General features: G+C 38.6%; 1 protein-coding gene across 1 annotated transcript in view; it reads right to left on the reverse strand.

Annotated features, from left to right (window-relative positions):
* Positions 1-20,165, reverse strand: part of LOC104078453 (proprotein convertase subtilisin/kexin type 5-like) — a gene marked incomplete at its 5' end in the record, with an annotated part of 61,366 nt that extends 41,201 nt beyond the window's left edge. The window contains 2 exon segments of the mRNA XM_009580099.1: positions 7,898-8,001; positions 20,065-20,165. Coding sequence (XP_009578394.1) covers positions 7,898-8,001; positions 20,065-20,165 — 205 coding nt within the window.
* Positions 20,166-26,037: the final 5,872 nt, after the last annotated feature.

Raw genomic sequence — 26,037 nt, forward strand, 5'->3', positions numbered from 1 at the left:
CTCAATGCCCTCATCCAGTTCATTGATAACGAAATTAAACAGAACCGGCCCCAATAGTGAGCCCTGGGGAGCCCCACTTGGGTGACCGGCTGCCAACTGGATTTAACTCCATTCACCACAACACTTCGGGCCTGGCCGTCCAGCCAGTTTTTTACCCCGTAAAGAGTATGCCCGTCCAAGCCATGAGCAGCCAGTTTCTCCAGGAGAATGCTGTGGGAAACAGTGTCAAAGGCTTTACTGAAGTCCAGGTAAACAACACCCACAGCCTTTCCCTCATCCAGTAAGCAGGTCATCGTGTCATAGAAGGAGATTAGGTTAGTCAAGCAGGACCTGCCTTTCATAAACCCATGCTGACTGGGCCCGATCACCTGGTTGTCCCGTACAAGCCATGTGATGGCACTCAAGATGATCTGCTCCACAACCTTCCCCAGCACTGAGGTCAGGCTGACAGGCCTGTAGTTCCCCAGATCCTCCTTCCGGCCCTTCTTGTAGATGGGTGTCACATTTGCTAACCTCCAGTCAACTGGGACCTCCCCATTTAGCCAGGACTGCTGATAAATCACGGAAAGAGGCTTGGTGAGCACTTCTGCCAGCTCCTCAGTACTCTCGGCTGGATCCCATCCGGCCCCATAGACTTGTGAGTGTCCAGGTGGCGTAGCAGGTCGTTAACTGCTTCCTCTTGGATTATGGGGGTTTATTCTGCTCACTGTCCCTGTCTTCCAGCTCAGGGGGCTGAATACCCTGAGGATAACTGCTCTGACTATTAAAGACTGAGGCAAAGAAGGCATTAAGTACCTCAGCCTTTTACTCATCCTTTGTCACTCTGTTTCCCCCCGCACCCAATAAAGGATGGAGATTCTCCTTAGCCCTCCTTTTGTAGCTAACGTATTTATATAAATATTTTTTATTGCCTTTTACTGCAGTAGCCAAATTAAGTTCTAGTTGGGCTTTGGCCCTTCTACTTTTCTCCCTGCATAACCTCATGACATCCTTGTAGTCCTCCCAAGTTGCCTGCCCTTTCTTCCAAAGGTCATTAAACTCTCTTTTTTTTCCTGACTTCCAGCCAAAGCTCTCTGTTCAGCCAGGCTGGTGTTCTTCCCTGCTGGCTTGTCTTTTGGCACATAGGAACAGCCTGCTCCTGCGCCTTTAAGATTTCCTTCTTGAAGAATGTCCAGCCTTCTTGGACTCCTTTGCCCTTCAGGACTGCCTCCCAAGGGACTCTGTCAAGCAGGCCCCTAAACAGGCCAAAGTCTGCCCTCCGGAAGTCCAAGGTAGCAGTTCTGCTGACCCCCTCCTTACTTCTACAAGAATTGAAAACTATCATTTCATGATCGCTGTGCCTAAGATGGCCTCCAGCCACCACATCACGCACAAGTCCTTCTCTGTTTGCAAACAGCAGGTCCAGTGAGGCGCCTTCCCTAGTTGGCTGACTCACCATTTGTGTCAGGAAGTTATCTTCCACACACTCCAGGAACCTCCTAGACTGTTTCCTCTCTGCTGTATTGTATTTCCACCAGATATCTGGTAAGGTGAAGTCCCCCACGAGAACAAGGGCTAGCGATTGTGAGACTTCTTCCAGCTGCTTGTAGCATGCTTCATCTGCCTCTTCATCCTGGTTAGGTGGTCTATAACAGACTCCCAGCAGGATATCTGCCTTGTTGGCCTTCCCCATCATCCTTACTCACAAGCACTCGACCTTATCATCACAAGCATCGAGCTCTAGACAATCGAAACACTCCCTAACATACAGGACACCCCACCATCTCTCCTTCCTTGCTTATCCCTTCTGAAGAGTTTATAGCCATCCATTGCAGCACTCCAGTTGTGTGAGTCATCCCACCATGTTTACGTGACTGCAACTGTATCATAGTTTTCCAGCTGCACAATGGCTTCCAACTCCTCCTGTTTGTTGCCCATGCTGCGTGCATTGGTGTAGATGCACTTCAGTTGGGCTATTGATCCTGCCACCTTTTCTGGGGAAGAAGCCCTCAATCCTATGTGACTTTTCTCAGGTGCTTCCATGGTTTCTAACACATCAACAACCCTTGCATCTTTGCTGCTGTGTGGATCTCCATCCCCTACCTCCACTGAGATGGCTAGGGTGCTGTGCACATTAGTACAGGGACATTTCAAATGTGCTCTAGTGTACTCAGCACATTGTGGAGCAGACTGAAGGATCTTGCTAGCACACTTTCCCTCAAACACTGGCATGCTGCTCCCCAGGCTTATCTCTAGTGAGACTGTTTTTTCCCCTTTCCTCCTTCAAATCGAGTTTAAAGCTCTTTCAATGAGCCCTGCTAACTCCTGCGCAAAGATCCTTTTCCCACTTTGTCGTGGTTTAACCTGGCAGGCAGCCAAATACCACGCAGCCGCCTGCTCACTCCCCGCCACCCTCAGTGGGACGGGGAGAGAATCGGAAGGGTAAGAGTGAGAAAAACTTGTGAGTTGAGATAAAGACAGTTTAATAAAACAGAAAAGGGAGAATAGTAATGATAATGATAAAATATACAAAATAAGTGATGCACAATGCAATTGCTCACCACCCGCGCTGACCGATAACCAGGTAGCGATTGGTACTTCCCGGATCACGCCTACCATTCATATACTGAGCATGACGTCACATGGTATGGAATACCCCATTTACCAGCTGTCCTGATCATGTTTCCTCCCATCTTGTGTACCTAGCTCAGTCAGTAGGCATGGGAGCTGTCCTTGGACTAGGAGGGTACTTAGCAACAACTGAAAACATCAGTGTGTTATCAACATTCTCCTCATACTAAATCCAAAACACAGCACTAGGAAGAAATTTAACCCTATCCCAGCCGAAACCACGACACACTTTGACACAGGTGTACCCCATCTGTCGCTAGCCGGCCTGGTGTCATGTAGACTGACCCATGATCAAAAAACCCAAAATTTTCCCGGTGACACCTGTCTCGGAGCCAGTTATTAATTTGCTGGGTCTTCCTGTTTCTCCCCTCATCATTCCCTGCAACTGGAAGTATAGAGGAGAACACTGCTTTTGCTCCTGATTCCTTAACCAGCCGTTCCAAGGCCCTGAAGTCTCTTTTGATTGCCCTTGGACTTCTTATCGCAACTTCATCGCTGCCTACATGAAAAACCTTACCTAGTAAGGTTCTGGTTTGTGTGGCTCACATTTGGAAATGCTATGTTATATGCTTATTTCTTGCTAAATGTAATTCCCACAATATTAAAATCGTGTAGCTTGATGTCTGGAAAATAGCACTCCAGACGTCGGATTCTTCTGATGATGTTATCATTATGCCAGTGGTTTAGAGAGCAACGCTACTAAGCTGGAGCCTTTTTCAAGGGCTAATGCATTTGGACACAAAATCTGGCTTAAGGGGATTCCCTGTGCGGTGTAGAGCTGCAGAAATAGCTCTGAGTCATGGCTTGGCTATGAAGCCATGGGCCTGCTGAGAAGAGCATGTGGCCAGAGGACATGGCGCTAAGGGTATTCCTGGTGAAGAAAGACTGCCTTGAGCCAACAGAGTTCTGGGAGAGCAAGAGAAACAAGTCACATGTGAGACAGCTTGCATTTGCCCATGTTCATCAACAAGTTGATCAAGAAACTTACCAATAGCACTCTAAGTTGTCGCCTGAAATATCAGCTTAATCTTTCAAGCACAAAAAATCGTTAGTCTAGCTTGCATAGGATATAGTTTTTTTCACTCCTACAAAGACCAATGCAACTTCATGTGTTTGGTGTCAGATTGCCAACTACCCCAAACTGGGATATTACAACAGCCAAACTCAAAGCCCATGTTTCACTTGCTCCATGCACCATGTGTATCGGCATTAGAGGTGGGTAGAATTTGATAGTGGCTGCTAACGGCATGTGAAAATATCAACGAGCATCTGTAAGACTGGAAGGTCTTTTGACAGAGGAACAGTTTTGATTGGTTGACATACCCATTCACAAGTGCTTGCTATTTTTCAAAAGTCTTATGCCAGCTTCTAACAATGATTTAAAAATATAATTTTAAAGTTATTGAAAATGTGCAGCAGGATGTTTATCAATAGTTTATTTGTCTTCTCTGAAATGTACACACTGTTGTGAAGATTTTCTTGCTGGTCTCTGAATTTGTTCCTGGTTACTGGTCACCTTACAGCAATTTAAATCTGGCCAATCTAGGTCTCCTATCTAGGAGCATAGATAGGCTCGTCTCTTTCTCACTCCCAGACTGGTAATGCTCTGCTCACAACAAGAATAATCACCAGTTTTATTAAATACTGTAATTAAGCAATTATATTAAAAGACCATAAAACATTAAGTGACCAATTCTCTCCAGTGGTTACTCTCCAGTTGAAACAGCAGATATTTTAGCTAACCTAAAGGGATGCGACATAACTCTGGTAGTCTGTTACTCCCTGGCAAATGAGATGATTCTCAGTTTCTGTAGGAAGAATGCCTCCACTGGGCCTAGGAATGGCCTGAAAATGAAAAAAAGTGGCCAGAGTTTTGATTTCCTTTTATCTGTCAGTAGCATTTTGTTTCACTGTACTGAAGTGTTATTGTCCATACTTTAGAGCTAGGAAGAGTGAAGGATGTTCTCTAAAAATCTCCCTGCAAATTAATAGTATTCCTTCACTGCGAATGGTCTGTTTCCCCAAAGACAGTATTTGGCAGTATTTGGAGCTTCACTTACAGCTAAAGAATTGTTCAGATGATTTGATCATTGTTTGTAAAAATGCAGTTTCATTCTATATCTTTCAACCTAGAGACAAGTCGGCATTAACGCAGCATTCCATTTTTATGAATGCAGTTGCATGCTCTGTTGTTGACCAAACAACTGACAGAACAAGGAGCCTTTGCATACCAATCCGCCATAGCAAAAACAGATCAACAGTTTTGGTATCTTCAGAAAAACAGATGTTGTCTAGTATTTTTCCATATAATCAGTTAATTAACTGCTTTAATTATAAACCCCGCCTCTGATTTTGAAGAGAAATTGAGCATAACATATCTCTTTATCTACTGACAAATTATACGTACAACTGACCAATAAGAGAATATCCCAAAATGACTATCCAAGTCTTTCTTTTTGAGACTACCAGGTAATAAGTTCCTGAGGAAAGATACATGCTGGATGACAACAAAACAATAATAAAAAAATTACCAAGGAAAAATTCTTGCCCACTTCTAAGTTAATTCTATTGATACGCATTTAATGAATGCTGTTTACTTGTCAGCAAATTAAACAAATAATGGGCACTGCTTTAGCAATTCACTAGCTGTCTCAAGTGTTTTTCATGAATTAATCTTTCTTTTTATGAATGTAAGACAGTAAAAAAAGGAGATCTTGCAACCAGTAATGACATCTGTGAGCTCCTTCTGTGTGTTCTGCAATGGCAAAACGCTGCCAGGGACTACAGCGAGGGACAGGGTTGCCATGCAGCCCAGCAAAACAGTCCCCTGAAAAGGCATGCTGACCCACTTTCAACTACCAACTCTTGCTGACCCTTTGTTGAGCGAGAGGTTCTTCCAAGTTTTTGTTGTTTTCACCCTTTCAGTTCTCATTTCTAAAGGAAGAAGCCCGTCTCTGTCTTTCTCCTCATTTTTTTTTCTTTCTTCCCCAGTATGCATGGAAGAAAGGGAGATTGTTTCTTGTGACTGTCACTGCTTTAGTTAATTTAAAAAAAAACCAAAAACCTTCCACCCCTTCCTTTGTTAAGAACATGCTGTGGAAGAAATATGGATTTTGCCATCAACAAAACTATGATACAATTCCTTAAGGAACTCAGTCTGATCAGAGTAATTCATCTATGAAAAACCATACTTTAATTGTTACTCTTGGCAACGGTGAAGGATAATAGTGTAATATTATACTAAATATTGCCACGTGCAATAGTAAAAAAACCATTTCGGTCTTGCCAGCAGCGGTGTGCAAACCCCCTTTTGAATTCAGGTTTGGATGTTGCGATTTAATCTAAATCTTTTGCTTCTCCTTCTTCCAAAACCAACAGAGGTTTAAAGAGAGCTGCATTTTTATTGGAACCATTTGCTCAGACTAAGTTGCCAAAATAATTTAGTTAAAACTAGTGCTTTTATTTGGGTTAAGGTTGATTCCTGAGCTCCACAGAGGTCGAGGCACTTAGTTTGTCTTCCTCTTTTTCAATTCCACCATGGAGTCTACAGCAGAGCTCTGCCAGCTCAAGTTGTATTTCCTGAATCTCGGTCCCCCAGTTGAGCTTATCTGTGTTTGTGATTTTGCACAAGTGGAGGAGAAACCTTTTTTCAGCCCTTTTCCTCACTATTTATCTGCTACAATGCATGTGTAGCTCCAAGGATTCAGAATTAGCAGGCTCCAGTAGTGCAACAGTGCAAGTCCTGCTGCCAATGCTGCTTCTGCTGTGTGACCTCTCCTTTGATAATGAGTGACAGCTGCTGTGAAATGCCTCACAGAGTGTTTGCCTCTCTTGGGCAACAAGTGGAAAAACATAAAAATATAGAATTTTGGAAGTGAGTTATGGAATAAAAAAAGTTCTACTTTATGCTACTTGAAAAGCATTGTTTGAATTTCAGATAGCTCCAACAAAATGATAATACAGTCAAAACTCCTGCCAAAACTTTTTAAATCCTGGGAAATGTTTCACAATAACAAATACTGTAATGTTATTGCCATTAAGGAAGTTAATATTTCTCACTATGTATGTGTTTTTGTGTGTTGGCATGGGTGTGTAAATGGGACAAAACCAGGCTCTTGAATGTCAGAACCTTCATGTGATGAGGGGGTTCGAGTCAAATACCCATTTCTAAATCTATCCTCTGCAGTTAAGAGCCTGGTTTGGATCCAAAAATGGAAGTTTTTTTGGTTTGGTTTGTATTCCATTGCAGTAGAAATGTCATAGGTCAGAATGATATATTAAAGATGCTCTATGGTAGCAGTGCCTTGATCTGAAATAGATTAAAGCTAGGCTTCAGTTTTAAAGTGAAACCAGGGTAAAGATTTGATGGTTCTTGTACATTACATTCTTCTCTCAGGAGATCCTAGCATAAAACAGTTCAAATCTCATCTTAAAAGAAGTACTGCAGTCTTGGGTGGAATCCTTATGAAAAGAGAACCAGAAATAAGCCATTTTGGGGTTTTTTTTAGATGCAATCCAAACTGAAAGCAGTAAGAATACAGTGAATGGGGATCAGAAGCCAATCTGTGTTGAAATACATTGTATGGATTCAAGGTCCAGTTTTAACCCATCCTAAAAATACATATTTTATTTAATGGCATAAATGTTTACTTCTGCTTGCATTATAAAAGAGAAAAAAAGATAAAAAGATGTAGCTTTAATACCAAATTACAAGACTGTACAGAATTTTAGAAACCCACATGAAAGCTGACTGAATAGTATGATTTCTGTCCCATTAAAAGTTCTGATAACTCAAGATTTGATTTTATCCTAAATCTGACAGAAATCTTAAATATAAATGATGTAGGGTGAATCATATAAAACAGAAATTTGAAAATACTGTTTTGTCATTTTTAATGAAAATTGTCAACAATTCTAAATGAAAACTTGGTCTGAATCAAGGAACTGCTGTATCTTCAAGTCTAGACTATTTTATCAGAATACTAGCTATACAAGGAAAAATTAAAACCCACCAATTTACTTAGTTTTCTGCCAGCAGTGCATGAAATAGGACTGAAAGGAATTAAGAAGATCTGGCCAATGCATTTTGTAGCTGATATTTTTGGGTTTAGTCATTCTAAGAGGTTTTCCTTATAAAAGAGAAGATAGGCCCCTTTCAGTTTGAGCCTGAAAAGTCTCAAAACTATGCACAACATAGGGTCAAACAAACTACTTGAGATTATTTCTTCTTCAAAAATATCAAATAAGATATTTGCCTCTGATGACAAAGAAGAAAGGAAGCTCTCACCCTTATAACCAGCCGCATTGGTTTTCCAGTCGTTAGCATTCAGATGTCCTGCCCGTGAAGTCCTGACAATAATATGTTGTATGTCTCTCCAGGTCAGAAATGGACTATGAAAAAGGGGAAAGACAAAAGTCACAGATCAGACATATTTTACCAGAATGTAGGGATACAAGGTCATGTAAGCTGAAAAATATCCAAACCAAAACAACCCTCATTTATCTTCTCTGCTTTCCCTCACTCCATTCAAAAGAATGTGTCCTAATTTTACAGAATTAATACATGAAATTATATATACAGCTAGGAGGTTTGCATTAAGCATACTGTAATGATATATGATAATATTCTATTATATAAAACTTAAGGGAAGATGAAGGAGTACATTTCACACAGAGGTAATTTGTATGACCACCAACTACTGTATGTTATCTACCTTGATCAATGCGAAGGAAAAAACAGCAAAATGTCAGCTTGCTGAAAAGTTCTACTAAATCTTACTAACTGCGTGCTCAAGCTGGCAATTCCTTTAGACTTTCAGCTCCTACTGAAGCTATTTCAGGTGCCTCTACTGTTATTCATTTGTATATTAACCCCGGTCTTGGAATTCACTGAGGGTCTCTGTGTATTCTTCAAGAAGACCAAGCAGCCAGCACTGAATCTGAATAGTTACACAGCAAGTGCCTGATTGCACAGATGTGTATTCCTTCAAGGGATTCCTAATAACCTGTCCACCGGGAAGGTGAAAGAAGATGCTGTTTGCATCCTCACTATGACAGTAATACCCATTTATCTTGTAGGACTACAGCAAAACTTTAGGGAGTATAGTTTCTTGTTTCTCTTAGATCCACCCCAAGGAGAATATCTTTTCTCAGAAGATGGTCTAAAGGTGCATGGCCATCATTGGGGCATTTTTTCTTTCTCCTTCCAATTTCTCAGTTTTTCTATCTTTCTGTAAGAAGACGAAGAGTTTTCCATTTAAAAATGCAGTTTAGTAGAGGGAATGATAAACTGAGCCACTAAATAATGAAAAGGAAAAAAGTATTGTGGTGCAGAACACCAGTCACTCAGTATCATTCTCAGTGTATCATTTTCTGTCCCTATTGCACTCACTGGCACAACTCCAGTCAGTTGTAATGATGAAGAGAGACCAGAATGAAGTTTATCAGACCCAGCATTGGCTGTCTACGCTGTCCAGGACTAGGCAGCCATTGAAAACCTGGGAAACCTTAGTGAGGTTCCTTAACACACGCTCTTGTGTCTCTCAGACCAAGAATTCATTTGGGCCAGCAGACAAGTGACTTATTCTCGACATTTATCTTTAAGGCATGATACTTGGGCACTGCTTCCACTTGCAGGTAGAAATGACTCCAAGGCGACAGTCATAAGAGTGTGGGGAAGGTCAACCCATGGGTGACTGTGAGTGAGTCACTTTCTGGGGTGAGTGCGACATTGCATCACGTGGAGCGACTCTACATTCTTAAACCGACACATAGTTGAGTTACTAGAAATTTCAATGAGAAATTTCTTTGGGAAGCAGACACAGGATAACAACAAACATGCAGAAATATCTCGTTCTTCTCTAAGTCCACCTGACAGTGGAAGACACAGAAAAATCTCACTCATCTCTCTGATGTACACAAATGAATGTTGTGTGGATTGGCACACATTGTTCACATCTTCCAGAACTTGTTTTGTCAAAAGAGTATCTTTTTGGAAATACTTGAGTAATCACCGCTTTTTGGTGCTTAAATAAGGAAGTAGAATCCTGCTTATCCTGTGAGCTGAAATCAGCTATCAGGATGCAATCCGTGAATATATGTGATAATCTATTAAAAAATGAACACTTTCTTTTTCATTCAGGATGCATCAATTTAGGTTTTCAGGTGACAAATTTCAGTTACCACAAGCTGCAGATTTAGGAGAAGGCAGTAGGGCCACAGAAGTTATTGCAAACTGCAGTCAACTTGTTTATAGAAAAACTTGCTCCTAGCCTATCCTCTGCGCACATGTAGACATATATTCATGGGTATTAACCAATGGAAGTTCACCTGTGTTGGTGGAATTACTGAAAATGAAACCCAATTTCAGAACCATGGTCTGAAATTCCATACAGGAGAGAAAAACATGGGACGTATATGATATTCACTCACATATAGCTGATTTTTACACATTTTACTTTCCAGTAGCCTATAATCCATATGCTTGAACACAAGTAGGAGTTGCTAAAAACGTCAGACTTCTTCTTTGTAACAAGATTGTAAGGAATAATGCAAAGACAGGGACCAAAACATTTACCTATACATATTTTTCTCATTTCCTTTGCAGTAATATGATTTTAATTCTGAGTGTCTTTTCCATTACAGAACATTTCCCAGTAGGTGTGTGGACCATGGGTATGCTGATGTAACCTAGCACCTTTCTACCTACAGCTGGGACACCAAGGGAAGTGTCATGTATTCTTCTAGAGTCAACACAGAAAGTCCTATCTATACTTGTTGAAACAGGAAGAGGAAATGGAATAATATGAAGAAGGAAGATGATTTTTAAGCGAATCTCTTATTAATCGTAACCAGAATTTTTTGTAATTTCTTCCAAGCTGTATCAATTCATGGCCATTTAATTTGTCTCTGTTTTTGTCTACAAGATATAAGGGTATTCCCATGTTTAAATTATTCTGTTATTTTTAAGGAGAGCTGATGCCTTCTGTCCCTGAGCATTTATTAAAGCATTAATATGCCCATAGATACATTTTTTTTCTTAAAGAGGAATTTCTCACACTAGACAGTTGGACTAGAATGACAGTAATTGTTCATCCAGCTGAGCTGGTAAAAAAAAAAAAACAACTCTAAAAAAAAAAAAGAACAAAAAAGTCATGGAATGTAAGGAGCATTAAGGGTTTGTAAGATAGGGTATGCTTGGACAGTCACGTAATATGCTTCAAGAAAAAAAAATCAATATGATTTTATACCAGCTCAGGAATTTCACTGGGAGCCTGTGTAAAGTCTTAGAAAAACATGTTTCAGGCCTTCAGAAAGACCTCCAGGAATCCCAAGAGCTGCATGCTTTATAATCTGGAATCTAAACAATCTGTTATTCTATAAAGCAAGCTGTCCATGCTACTGGTGAAAAATAAGGCACTAAAATACTCCTCTCAACTTCTGAAGGAGAGATTCAAGATAGGGCACACTTAACAGATTATTTAAAGAGGAATGACAGATCTAACCGTGGATCTAGCTATGTCTAGATAAAGGATCTAAAGATATAGTAGTCTTCACTTGATAATAGTAACCTCTTATACATCAGACTTAGTCGCTTAGTCAGCAAATGAGATTATGTCTCAGAATCATGGTTTACTTCTAAAAACAATAATCATTGCAGATCTTGAAAACTGAGCCACTTGCTATTGTATCTACCATCCTTATATAATGCTAAAAAATAATTAAGAATTTCTGGGGCAGAAAACCTTGATCAAAGGTCTGATTTCCAGGACACGACATGGTATATAGTTAAATCAATCTGAAGCAACCTCCAAATATGCTTGCTTGTATAATTCAAAAGATTTTTATATTTTCTTCTCAAGGAATGGCAGTTTGGGCGTATTTATATCTAAAAGATTTAACAGCATAAGAACAACATTCAAACCAATTTCTGCAGCCTGCTATAGGACCTTCACTATACTAAGAGTTGAGCTATTGCCAAGACTGAAATTTTCTCTTTACAGTACACACCTCATTTGAAACAAAGTAGATCTGCAATTGTTTGCGCATAATTTTTTTCAGAAACTTTGACAAAAAAAGAAGAATAAAAAAGAAAGAAACTGGAATGATGTCAAAATAGCAGTTCATTTGGAGAAAGAAGAGGGTTTTTTTTGTTTTGTTTTTTTAAACAAGATAGTCTAGCAGCCAGTTTTAAAGCATCTGGAAAAATCACAGAATTGGTCAAATATTTGTAAAACATGTCAAAATTGGATCCTAAGTGAGTAAACAGTTGTTTGCTAGCCATGTGGGCCCCAGATCCAGACAAGATGTCACTGATGTTAATTGATTTACCACTTGATTAATCTCAGAAGAATTAATGGCTAAACATCTTGAAATGAACAAATGCATTAACAAGAACAGTACTAGCTCTGCTCGATAATGGATTGATTTCAAAAAATGGGCGATTTCCTTCCAGAAAATTTTTTTTCAGTGTCTCATCTGAAATTGCCTTGGGATTACACATACCAGACAATACTCAAAATCAAACCAGAATAAGCAGAAGTGAGAACAATTACATACAAAAGTGCTCGTACAGCAGCCAAAAAATAATGAATGTTGTGTCCTTAATCAATAGTTATACTCTAAGGTACAGCCCTCTTCTTTCAGGCTTCTCAAAATGTTTATGAAACAAGATAAATGAGAAAAAATGAAGTAGGACAAATAAATTATATTACAGTAATATTCATTTGAGATTTAACTATATCTTTAAACAGGCTGCTTAGAAATAGTAGATCATCATTTTTGGCCAAATCTGATTTCTTCATTCCACAAGTAGTCTCCCTAGTGACAGGGCTAATCCTGGAAATAGTAAAGAATTCAAGCTCTACCCTTTTGCATAATGACACTGTGCCAAAAATAACTGTTCAGAATAATTAATTGGTCCAAGACAGACAATTAGTAAATATATCACTCAATGCAATAAACAAATAGGATGAAACTTTGGTTTGGTTTTTTTAGCAAAACGATATGGTTAGCAACATGAATAATGATTGCCACTTATCTTCATAACCAACAATTTGAATGTGACAAAGGTGGCCTATCCGAAAAAATATTTCTTGCCAAAATAGCAAAGTCTGATGAGAATTGCTGGAAGAATACAATAAAGTTTTCTCCAAAGAATCAAGGAAAAACACAGTATCACAGGGTGGATTAAGAAGAGGATCACCATTCAATTTGGAAGTATCAAATAACCTTCTCTGGAAATCTTGGGTATGAGAGAACAGACATGGATAATTATTGCTATAAAAAGGAGTCTCCATGCCCTAGACATCTTGTAGAGCAGTAGGAGATCATTTTCATCACTAATTTCTGCACAGCACCACCCTTAAAGGCTTTATGATAAATTTATAAACAAAACATAAGAAATAGTTGCCTAGTTTATTCCTATCACTTACAAATCAGCCGAATTGTCCCATTAGATCTACAACCCTACTACCTGTCCTAATGACTCCAATATATAGCCTCATGGACAGGAATATTAGCTATATTAACAGGATACATTCTTCTTTCCCAGGCTGCATAAAAAGTAAGTGTGAAGATGCCTGTTGCAGCACAGAATTTTAAGAGGGATGAGACATGAAGACAGCCTCTAATTGTGCTTATCCTGTGCTTAGGTGTCTAAATGGTCTACACCATAACCATTTCATTCCTGAAAATAAGAAAATACAAAAATGGACCCCAGTGTTTAACAATCCAGTCATGCATACACATGGACATATAATGCCCTTATGGGTTCTAATTGTCATATACACTGCAAATAATCCTGTTAACTTCCTGCTAGAAAAGTAAATATTATGTGCTTGCTGATCAGCGTGTAGCTCTTTAAAGTTTCTGCTCTAGTGGTCTTTTCATTTTCTGACCTGGTAAACCACTGTTCATTCAACTAGTATATCAAACACCACCATTTGGTTACTTCAGAGTTAGCTCTTAGTTCCTTCTTTGCTCACACTTCTTTTCTGGATTCCAGATTGCTTGTCAGAAATTTGCCATTTCTCCTGCTACTTTGTGATTCGCATTCAATTTTACCCAATGAGATCCCTTTGAAAGAAATCCAAGCCTGGCTAAAGATGACAATCCTTAAAAAAATTAATGGCAACTGAAAATACTGTAATTCAAAGGTCAGTTATTAGTAGTGTTAATGGCATATGTAATAGACCTCTGTCTAAAGAGATGTGCAATTAACGAAATTTTGGGAAAATATCTTTCTGCGATCAAAACTGCTGTCAGCAGCCTTTTACACTAATTGTCATATTCCTCATCTTTTTCCACGAATAGCTTAATTTAGGTACTGGACAAAGAAGAGCAGTGATACACATCTGAAAACAAATTGCTGACTAAAACTCATTACGAACACATAATTTAAACCAATTACTTTCTGAAGTGTCCTGATATTTGCCAAGTTTCACTGTGGAAAGACACACTGGATCCATCCATTTCAACAGTCACTAAGTAACTTCAGTACATCACTCATATTTTAAACATTAATCCTAAACATCTCAAGCTCACAAATTCTATGATAGCACAATTTTGCATTCAAAGCTATAGCTTTTTGAACATCTTTTCAAGGTAATAGCATTTGCCTGTACAGCATCATCTTTATCAGTTTATGTCTGGCTCTACTTTATGTCTTTCAGTTTATATGCATGCAGCATCTCCACAGTTTCTGCAATGCATCCTAGTCTCTTCATGAGTCAGTGTCTGAATGCTTTTGCATTGGCTACAACCATCTTTTGGATTATCTTCATATTGTTTTTTAGGATAGAATACAGACAAGTTGTGATATGACACGACAGATATATTCCTTTAGAAGAACAGCAGGGTAAGATGAACAGCAGATGAACAGCAGCCATACATCCACCAGCAACGGTGTTCTGGTGTACCTGTGTCAAATCCGCAGTGCACACAGTGGTGGCAGATTCCAGAGCCTACAGAGTATCATGTTTTGCCCAGAGACAGAAAAGACTAAGTGCCAAAAAAAAAACAATCAATGGCCCAACTGCAGGTTGATAATGAGGAAGAATGAAATGGGACCACTTAAAAGACAGCGTGCACAGTCTGCTGAGGGACAACAGCGTGGAAGCAACAGCAACAAAAACCTTAGGTCAGTTGTCAGTTTTAGAACCAGCTGTGACTGTGCATGTGGGGAAGGCTTACATTATCTTCGGTTAATGCAGGCAGTTATGATTAGCACGGTACCCAGGCTATTGATTTGACCTACCTGCCAAGTCCAATGATACTGATCACTTTTAATACAGTTGAGCTATGACACTGTGGTGCAAGAAATCTTAAAAGAAAAACTGCAGGAAGACTGCAATCCAGTGAACCTGCTCTTCTTCCACCTTCCTCGTTTTTCTCTCGCTGCAAGAATACAGGCAGGGAAAAGCAGATGGGCTCCCTGCTCTCAAGGTGAACAGCCAGCAGCACCCCTAACAGCAACTTCAGAGACAACCCTAAGCAGCCTCTAAAAGCTGAGGCTGGGGAACACTTGGAGAACCAAGAAACTACAGGGGATAGAGCTGCCAAACTCTTAAAACTCTCAACTGAGCACATGCCAACTGATATTTCTGAAAAGCTTGTGAAAGTAAAAGGCATTGCCCTGGCACCAGAACAATGGCTATCCACTTGTTCTATTTCTAGTTGTTGCTCCAAAGCGCAGACACAGTAAAACTCAATGAAAAAGTTAAAAATGATCACTGTCAAGCATTTTTTTTTAACCTAGACACAGTTTAAGAAATGTCTGGATGGAATTTTCTTAAAACCTTTTTAAAGCAAGTTACATGGAAAATTTCAGACTGAACGATTATTCTTTGGCAAAGTTACATGTAACTGAAAACAGGACCTTAAAATGGGAAACACTGGGCAACCTGAATTCAGGAAAGTACTTCCAAGTCAATCTCAATATAATACCTGAAATTGCATCAGTGGTGCAGGTGGCTAAAGCTCACGAGAAACACAGGTTCTAAATTAAGCATTTATTTATGTTTACGTTTTTCAAATACTTCACCATTAAGAGCATTATTTTAAAACTACTCCAAAAATGCAGAGATTCACAAAAAGATTCTAGCTCACACACTCTAGTGTTCCCTTTTATAATAGGCAGTCAATCAACAGAGCAAAGACCTAGCTAAAGCTGATGGACTTAAATGATTACCTCTCCTTCTCTTACACTGGAAGCCACACATAAAGGTCACTTGAAAGCACTTTCACAGTTCGCCTCAACTGTCTCTCAAGCTTTAGCCTCTGACTACATTTATGAACAAGCAAACTCCTCATAACTTTGATGACACAGAAATATGTTCTCTCTACCCAAAACTGCCCCTTGCCAGACAGTATACTGGTTTTCTCCTTTCTGTAAGAAAATCAACCAATATGGGAAGTATTGCAAGTATCTGGTCAGTTTTCAGAAATCCAAAGTATCTTCCTCTGACACTCCTGACCCCTTGCAATGTGAACTCCATTTTCCTTTCATCTCAATGATTACACTTGGTTATACTGCCTTTTAGAAGAATGTGGTGCATTGTCACTTTTCTGAATGTATCATCAGTATCAGAATTCACTGAAATTCTGTATCTCTTCCCAGCACTACCTTTTTCTAGCCTTGGTTTCATGTAACCAAAGACAAATGAAATATACAGCTCATGTGAAGAGAATCATGGAAGAAAACAGACTCTCTCTCCAAAGCTATATCACTGAGTATAACACACAGTAGAAACATAGCAGATTAATACTTCCATTTCATGTGCTACTTCTTACTCATGTAACTGCAGTTTATACACCATGGGCTGGAAAACATGCATTGGCTTATAGACAGTGGAGCATGCAGTTCATTTGGGGATGTATAATGTATCCTTCTGTCAGCAACACAAGATTTTTTTTTAATTTGGCTTCTCCAAAGGAACATGACACAATGCCCACTGGAACAAATGTGGGCATACTGTCTCTCCTGACTCTGATTCACCCAAATCCCAAAAGTAAACCTTTCATCAATGCGAAAGGGTATTTCTGATATCAATGCTAGATGATCAATGCAAATAGTTTATTTTTAGCAAGAAGACTGCTGCCTCTGCTTACTAACTTGGTTATACTTTATACCCATAATTTTTGGTTGACAATTAGCAAAATTCAACATTATGTAATGACTAAGAAGTGCAATACACAAGCAAGCATTTATTCATAGAGCCTGAACAGGATACTAGATACACTGGGAACCATCAGATAAAACAATTGACTACCTGAATACCATAAGAAACCCACAGAATATGAAGATTAAGAGATGTCTTTCTCTGTGTGACAGTTGTTGCATATCTACATTTCTGCATTATGCCCTCGAGGATTCCAAGCAAGCAGTTTGAAACTCAGTTACACTTCTTTGGTTCCGACAGGAAAACATCCACTTGATACTCAAATACTGGACCAAATAGGCAATTCATAAAAAAGATGCATTCACATTATTTGAAATTGGGGTAGTAAGCAGACCACCATCCCAAAACAATTTGTTGCCAGGATTTCAGGAGCATATCCCAGTTGGAAAAACCAAGTAAGTGGAGGGTTCAAATCAGTAGGCAGGTAAGAGGTCCTCCATCAGCTATTTGCCAATCCTGCCATATGGGGCTTATCAAAGAAAGTAAGTGGCAGGTTGGAGCGTAAATCTCATTTTCCATTAGTTTAATGTACCTTCGCGTGTGAGTTGAAGCAATCTCGTGGCTGTTCTAACTTATATCCAGGCCAGACTAGCGCTCTGTTCACCTCCTGATGTCTCCCAGGAACAGAACTTGGCTACTGGGGAAAACTGACCTCGTAGTCTCAAAACCCTTCCACGATATAATTTGTTGTGTTTTCCAGCACAAAGTCGAATGAAAGTATACGTTATTACAGACACATTCAAGAAGTATTCAGGACTAAGTGCTCCAATTTTTAAGCAGCTTGCTGTACGAAGAGCATAATTAACCTTGCAAAACTTCCTTCCAACTAGTCTTTTTAAAAAATCTCATCTAAACACTTGTGCTATTAGCATAGGCACTAATATGGAATCTAAGGAAAAATCTATGTAAATGCAAACTCTGTTTGAATGCAAACTAGTTCCAGTAAGCCCTAACGCTAATATCATGTGTCCTTTACATGCCATGTATCTTCAAAGTATTGGGGAAAGTAGTTCAAAACTTCTTTTTGCATACTTTAATTCCTAGCATTGATTTAGTATCACCTAAACTGGTGGGTATCACAAGTGGAAAATACAACCTGAATTTTCAAATCAGATAAATAATTAAGAATTACCATTCAGAAACTGCTTAAAATAATCTGAATAGATTTCATACAAACAAATCCAGACATTAAAATTAAATATATTATGATATGATCTCCTTGTAAGATTAAAGGCCTTACTTCATAATCTATAACTTCACAAGACCAAAGGTTTATCCAACCCTAGGACTGGATTAATTTATGGGAAAAACAGCATGGGAAAGCTGGAAATATTTCTCTCCCTAGTTTCCTTTTTTTTTTCTTTTTTCTTTCATTTCTGGATGGTGGCTGTGTTCAGAAAATTGGTTGTAAGTACACATAGGAGAGAAAAGTTAGTGAATGGAATACAAATGAGGAAAACCACATTTATGATATTATTAATATAATTCCTTTGGATCTATTCAAATACACAAGCTAAGATTTGGAAATAAGTAAGCACCCTCCATATATTGAAACTGAATAGAATCTGAAAGAAGGCAAAATCAATACATTTTCACCCTGAATCTCTTGTTAGCACCATGCAACAGAGTACTACAAATACAGAGAAGTGACCAGGATCTTTAGTCACTGGCACATTTTGTCTCCATCACTGCATGTGAAGCTTTAATATAGTCTTGTCTTTATTCCTATCACAGCAACGATTAATTTGGAAAAAAAAATACCAGTCCATAGGCAGTACATGGATTGCCCATTGATATGGTCCCAAAGTTCACAGAGAAAAAAGGTTGTGTAAGGTGTAAGCATCTCAGTGTGTCTTAAGATGTCACAATCAGCAATAGCTTGGTTGTAGGTATTGTGTGCTATAATTCTTTGACACTTTCAGTTACAACAATCATTTGCTAGAAAATGCACACAAAATATCATATAAAATTGAAACCATAAATTACAAGCAACCGCTGTTCATTAAGAAACAATCAGAAAAACTTACAGCAGAATGAAATTTACGCACGTGCAATTTTATCTGCATGTGCAGATTGTTTAGAATGAATTTACAGATTTTAAAACTGAGATTAAGAAGAGATTAAAAAGATAATACTAGCATTACATTAACTTTTCAAAATACCTTTGTTTCTAATGGCTGCATTAAGAAAATCTAATTATAATGATACAAGTGCTGCACTACTTATGATTATGTCAGCTCTTCAATTACTAACTCTTGTTCTCATGACTATAACTCAATGGCAAAAAAGTATTCTGTGTTGAATATTGGCTCATGGTTTCTTCAAAAAAGCAACATTAAAGATGGAAACATAATTCTGCTGCTATGAATTACATACAATTTTAAATGACTATCGTGTGCAAATTTTTCACTTCCTTCAAAGGAGCTGGCTGCCCCCAGAAGAAACTGGTTGTCTTCAGAATTTAACAGAATCAATCTCCTAGCACTTAGAAACATTTGATTTCAAGCAGGATTTGGGGTAGAGCATTCCACCTTAGACCTGAAAATATTATCCAACACAGCGCAAAGTAATGCAAAACGTTTTGAAATAGGTATTTACCTGACAAATCTCCAGTATTTCTGCTTCTCCATAAAGCACATTAAAGATATATATTAGACACAAAGAACAAAATCCTGCAGTTGAGAAAATGCTTGTAAGACGGAAACTTTTCTGAGCTAAAGGTAAAAAGACTATGGAGCTACACTATCCATGGTTTTTACAGCTGAAGAACCTAACCCATCAGAAAAAACAGACTTGTGTCAGCATGCAGAAGCTGAGAATTCTTATTTTTCATACTATCTTAATTCCTGTTCATGGTAGCCTAACACCGTCCCAAAACTTTCTTCAACATTCAAGAACGGACACCGCTAAGAAGAGACTGACGAATGCAAGAGGCGACCTACAGCAGCCTGCAGAGTACAGCAGATCTGGGCAGCACTGTGCGGGTACTGTAAGACATTGTGAGGATCCCGTACATCATTTAGTGGAAACTACCTGTGCTCAACACCGTTTCAAGTTATTTCAACACTGAGTACTCTACCGTCATTTCCATGGTGTCAGCTTTCCTGCATGTGAAATAAGCACACGGATTTTTCCTGCCCTTACAAGGGCAGTGAATTACTACAACAAAGTTTCCAAAGCACTTTGAGATCCCTGGATAAAGGTGCTAGATGAGTGAGAAAGATCTTTCCGTATGCTTAATTTTTTTTTTTTCAGAGTATAACTCAGATCTTACTTTGCTTCCAGTGCCAGTGCAATGATGCCTGCAGCCATAGGTGCAGAGGCTGAGGTTCCAGTATGGCTGTCTGTGCAACGCTGCCTCAGGTCTGTGGTGATCTGGAAGAAATTGAATGTGTGAAATTTAGAACACAGCTTCAGAAATCAGAACAGGTTTCATTTGCTCGAATGAGTCGCATGTATGTGGAGGGTATTTTCTTCTTTCATTGCAAGGAAAGGCAAAAAAAAGGTGTCTGAATACCTGAAGTTACATGTTCTGAGCTTGAAGTCACCTAGGAACTTGGAGAAGTGTTCTGTGTATCGCACTGAAAACATAAGTTAGTCCCTGTTTTTTCCATGGCATGATCAACAAAAAGACTTGTAAATTAGAAAAATATGCAGACGGTTTTAAAACTGCACAGTTAGAACTCTGCCCTTCTATCTGCATTTATAGAGCACTTTCCATCCAAGAATCTCAAAGTGCTTTACAAACAGGAATGAACTAAATCTTACAGTGCTCCCTATATACAGACTGGTTATGCCCATTTTAGAGACTATAAAAGAGGTATGGAGGGGTTAATTAGGTTGCCTGAAGTCAGACTGGAAGTATGTGAAGGAATAGAATACAGTTGGGCTAATGCTAAGTACCGTGTTTAATCCTTCCTTCATGCCTTATGCAATACTTCACATGAAATTAAGCAACAATTCATTGGAAAACTCTGATGTAATCACAAATTTGTCCTAGACATCACCAGCCATTATTTGCAGCTTTAAATTGTTGCGTATTGCTTAATTATATGGTGCCACATATTTTTATACGTAATCTAAGTGGATGTATAAACTATAATGTGCAATACCAACTAGAGGCACAGCCTTCTACTTAGTCATAGGATGTTCCTATCTCATAATGAATTTTAGGCAGACTCTTTCTGTAAGACAGTAAATCACACACAAAAATGTGTTTATTCTAAATTCTGCTTCTTTCAGGCAATTTTAATCTAAAGTGATTTAAATCTATGCCTTCTTTCCGAAGAAGTGATTCCTAGCAAGAGCAAGGCAGTAGAGACAAGAATTCACTGCTACTTAACAGAAGCTCAAGCAAAACCCATGCGGACTTGAGAACCGTTATTGGCAAACAGCAGTCCACAGCACAGAAACCTCCATGAAGGTGGCAGAGTGAACGACCTTTGATGCCAAACCTTATTCTCAGCCCTTCAGCTGATCCTTGAGATTCAGTCACATTAGTAGACATAAGATATCTGCCTGAGGGGCAGAGGAGACGTTGCTTACACAGCTTCTTACCTAAGTATACAGAATTATTTTGTCTCCATTTCACCTAATTCACTAGTATCATATTTCATTTGCAACACAGATATGCACAAAGATGGGAGAAGGAGAGGAGAGGATCAGAGGATAGAAAAATCACAAAAAAGCACAGGGCATGTAAAAATGCCTGTCTTGTTTTGAAACTGGAAGATACGCAAAATATGATCTGAAAAAACAGCCACATGCGATCTGGACAGAATACAAGCAATTGCATGTAGGGGGTATAGGTTTCACACATTTGCATTAGCTATATTCAGTAGTATACATATTTCATAATTTGTATAAGGCTGCTGAAAGTTTTCATGACATGTAAGCATATGCAAGCTAACACAAAAGACTTCTAATAGAGGAGGAGCTAACAGCACCCAGGAAATGGTTGTTGAAAGGAAGTAGTGAGCAAGTGAAACAAAATGGAAGCTTCTAGAAGTTGAAAAAGATGGATTAAAGCATTTATAATGTCATATCCTTACATCAGTGAACCTACCAAAGGCCAGGTTCAAGAATAATGAAGTTTAGAAAGAACGGTTTTTTTCCTACTATTTAATGCACACCCTGTTAAACAATTTCTTTTATCTGTCATCAGCTAAAAGTTGAACCCCATAAATAAAATGTTCACATAATTTCTTTATCTCTTGCCTTCCTTCCTATTGACTGTGTATTAATTTAGACAATGAAAATCAATAGTGTTGGAAAAACCTTTATGCATGCAAATACCATAAATGCCTTGACAATATTAAGAGATGAAACTGCAGCAGGAACAGCACTAACACTACACTGCCTACATGTGCAAATACAAGTAGTGATTTTGCAGGTGGGATTAACATGGCCAAGAACTGCAGCATGACATGCACCCAAATAGAGACATACAAGATTCACTTCCATTTGGAAAAACACCGGTCAGTGCTGTGGTGAGGAGTGGAAGGGAGGCCAGGAAAAAGAGAGGGCAGAAAAAGGGACTAATACATGCTTCTCTCTTTTGTAGCCTGGTACCTTGTCCCCTGCAAAAAAGTGGTGCAGCAGGCGGTTTTCTCAGAGGACCAAAGGGTAGCAAAGCCTACAGGAGTCAGGCAGGGAGAAGTGCCCTCAGCAGCTTCTCCTTAAGAGACAGCCTCTCTCAATATGGTGAAAAGCACACTGCATTGTGTTATCTGTGTTCCTCATCCTCTGGGAGAACATGCTTCCAGGGTGTTTTTATTGTCCTGTAGCTACAGACATCAAGCACAATAGACCATGACACCTCTTTATTCGGCAACGTTGTCTTTCATGTTCTAAGTGGGTGTTGTGGCAGCAGTTTGAACTACAGACCCTTAATTCTCTCTTTCACTCAGCAAATATTTCAGCAGAAAATGTGTAGAGAAAGTTTCCTAAATGGAAATCCCATTTGAACTATTTCAAAGGAAAGTTACTGACAGGAACTGAGATGTTTAGGTGTAAATTACCTCCAAGATCTGAGGCGTGTTTTTCAGCACTATGGATTCACTGTCAGAGAAGCGTCGCGTCTATCCTGAGAAAAAACCAGTACAGGACCACCAACAGGCTAGCAAGTTTCAAGAAGAAAAATGGTGCCCCAAATTTCTGAACCACATGAAGGCAACATCATTAATCACAATAAAAGGATGTGGTATTTGACAGCACCATGAAGCTGTCATTAGTGTATTTTAGCTGCCATTCTGATCAACAGGGCGGGGAGAAGTAGAAATTTTTGAATCTTTTGTTGAGTGCAACACATTTGTGTGCTTCAGATACCTTTGTAACAACTGCTGATCTATGAAAATGCTGATCAGACTACCCAAGAGAAGTCCATACAATACTTATAGGACCATGAGTTAAATCTACTTCTAAATCATTTGAATCAACTAGATTTGACTAAAGACAGTATTGGTACTGGCCTAGTTTAATCAACATGAAATTAGCAACCTAGGACAGAGACCCCGATGAAAGGCAGACAAAAATGACACGAATTAGCACAATGCACTGTAATACCAGCCATATGCAGAAGTCCAACAGCATTCAGAAAATGCACATTTATTAAAGAAAAAACTCTAGACACACTGTAATAGTTTTACAGAAGCAACTTGCCCTGAAGAATTAAGGAGATGCCATTTCTATACGGTCATTATTAAGGGTGCATCTTCAGTCTTTCCATAGTTTCACTGATTGGGAGGTAATGACTAAGGTAAAAAATGGGATTTCCCTTAGCAGAGAACATGCTCACTCTTCCTCTCCCAAGCCTCTGCATTTCTTGCTATTTCATATTTCATGACATGAGCTTTCTGAACTGGTTGAACCATTTTTTACCCTCTGCTACAGTTCTTCAAGATATGTTGGTTTCTATGAACCTGTGTCCCTAGAAGTGACAAAGGTTTAACAAAAATCTACTGTTCCTTCTCATATCCTTTTTGTATCTCTGTCTACCCAAAATTGAAGGTGCCATGTTGTGTATCTTGATACCCTGAAAGAGTTTCTGAAAAAGAGCAGGTTTTTGTTTGCGTTTTAAGAACTGGTAGGAGATGCTGGTTTTTTGTGTTTTTGTTTCGAGTATTTCTTAGAGTATAAGCTAGTCAGCAAGGCAGAAATATATCTTAGAAAGGAAAGAAATTCAGCAGATGAATTGGCATTTTTTAGAAAATAAAGGAATAGGTGGAACAGCAAGTAGAATGGTTATTTTCAGAAAGTAAGTCATGTAATAGGTTTATAAATTATATCTGTGAGGGACTTTCATATGTAAATTCCTTAGTGCTTTAATAAATAATTTGAAAAAGGAATTCAAAGGAAATGTGATGCATTTGTGCAACATGTTTGATAAATGAAAGGCCCATATAGATAACTATGTTAGGTGGTGCTTAACCTATCCTAGATGCATGGTCTGGAGCGGGGAAGCTATCTGCCAGCACTGTCATGTAGTATTCAAAATAGCAGGTAAGAGAATAATAGGAAGAAATACCTTGCCAACTGTATATTATTAGCCAATACTTCTGCACTGGCTCTGTTATGCAAGATAACCTCTATAAAGAAGTATATTTTTATGGTCTTTACCTACTGTTTTACCTTTGTCCCAGAGTGTGAGTTTCTATGCCTATACCTATGCCGGCACTTTGCAGCCACTCTTGAAAACACCTAAAAGTAATTCTAGTTCTTTTCTCTAAGTTTCTATGTAAAAGGCATACATACAGCTGCATCTGTGAAATGTTTGTACACTTTGGGCATGTTAATACATCCAAAGGTTGGAAACTTGGCCCATAATGGGCTAACAGTTACTGCAATAAAATTTGGTACAGCATGAAGTCAAGCACATTTGGGGGACCTTCCCTAAGCAACCAGGAACTCATGCAAGATGGTAACATCAGTGTGTGTTTAACTGTAATTGTTAGCTCAAATTATTTCAGAATTTTCTTTAGTTCAAAGTCAGTAAAAAAGCTCCACATGGAAAACAGCGTTGTGTAGATGAAATTATGTTCTTAAGCTATCATTGTAGAAGACTGAAAAAACCCTCCAGACTAGAAAACCTTCTAAAATTATGTTACATCCTATATTTGTAACAAGCAATTCTAAAAATGCGTACTAATGAAAGGAGCAAAAAAAAGTCTTTTGTGTAATTATAAAAGTGTGGGTGCTTCTATTAGTCCATAATGAAAGCAAAACGTTCTTATAAGAATTTTTAGTCAACACAATGAGTGCCTAACATTTGGTTACTGTTTGTTCATCTACCTTATAATACATTCTGCACATATTGGATAGAAAAACAGAAAAGGAAAAAAAAGATATTAAACTAAAGAACTGCAAGGAAAAATATGAAGGAACCGTGGAATATGACACTATAAAGTTGAAACCATTCACTGTCCCTTAACCGTGGATAGGTATTTCTGTACTACAACATTGCAGAATATCACATGATATTGGAGTTTGTTCTGAGTTACATGACAATAAATAAAAATGAGTTAATTTGATTTGATTGTAAATCCCATGCCAGGTCACTTCTTCCTGATCTACTGCAGTAGTATTTTTTTTTCCTGTTTTGAATATAGGAGTCTCACTCCAACAAACCAAGTCACCATATACCTTGATCGCGTATTGTTACTCTTTTCATCTTATGGCATGAAGTTGAGCCCTTCATGGCTAATTTGTTTATTGCATACAAATTTATATGCATAAGAGAATTTGGAGAATTTAAATTTAATAATAATCTTTCTATTCTTCTTCTGTTGTTATTTTTCCCTTTAAATTTACTGCAAGCTCTAAGCTTTTTGTGGAAAGATATGAAGACAATCTGACTCAAAAGGAGCAACAGTCTAAACAAAAGTGTGAGATATGATGCAGTGAAAAGGATGTGTGGTACAATAATGAAAACAAATACACATCTTCTTTATGCTAGACTCTTTTAGCATTTTATAGCAGTTGAAAAACTTTGTCCTCAAAATTTTCAGTTCTGTCTTTAGTTCAGTTCTTGTTTCAAACAAGACTTCTTTCCAAGGTAAATGAGGTTTGATAGGTCTTTAGGAGGACTGGATTTTAGTAGACAAGTTGGAGAAGAGAATAGCGGTACTATCATTATTGCTCTCAAAATCAGGCTATGAGCAAGAGAGTCACACAGGTGGGAGGAATGTCCCTGTCTCTATGTGTGGGCGTGTTGAAAGGACTGCTTAATACTTAGCTTGAAAAGCTGGCT

Source organism: Fulmarus glacialis, unplaced genomic scaffold (genome assembly GCF_000690835.1).
Source record: "Fulmarus glacialis isolate BGI_N327 unplaced genomic scaffold, ASM69083v1 scaffold3496, whole genome shotgun sequence".
NCBI lineage: Eukaryota > Metazoa > Chordata > Aves > Procellariiformes > Procellariidae > Fulmarus > Fulmarus glacialis.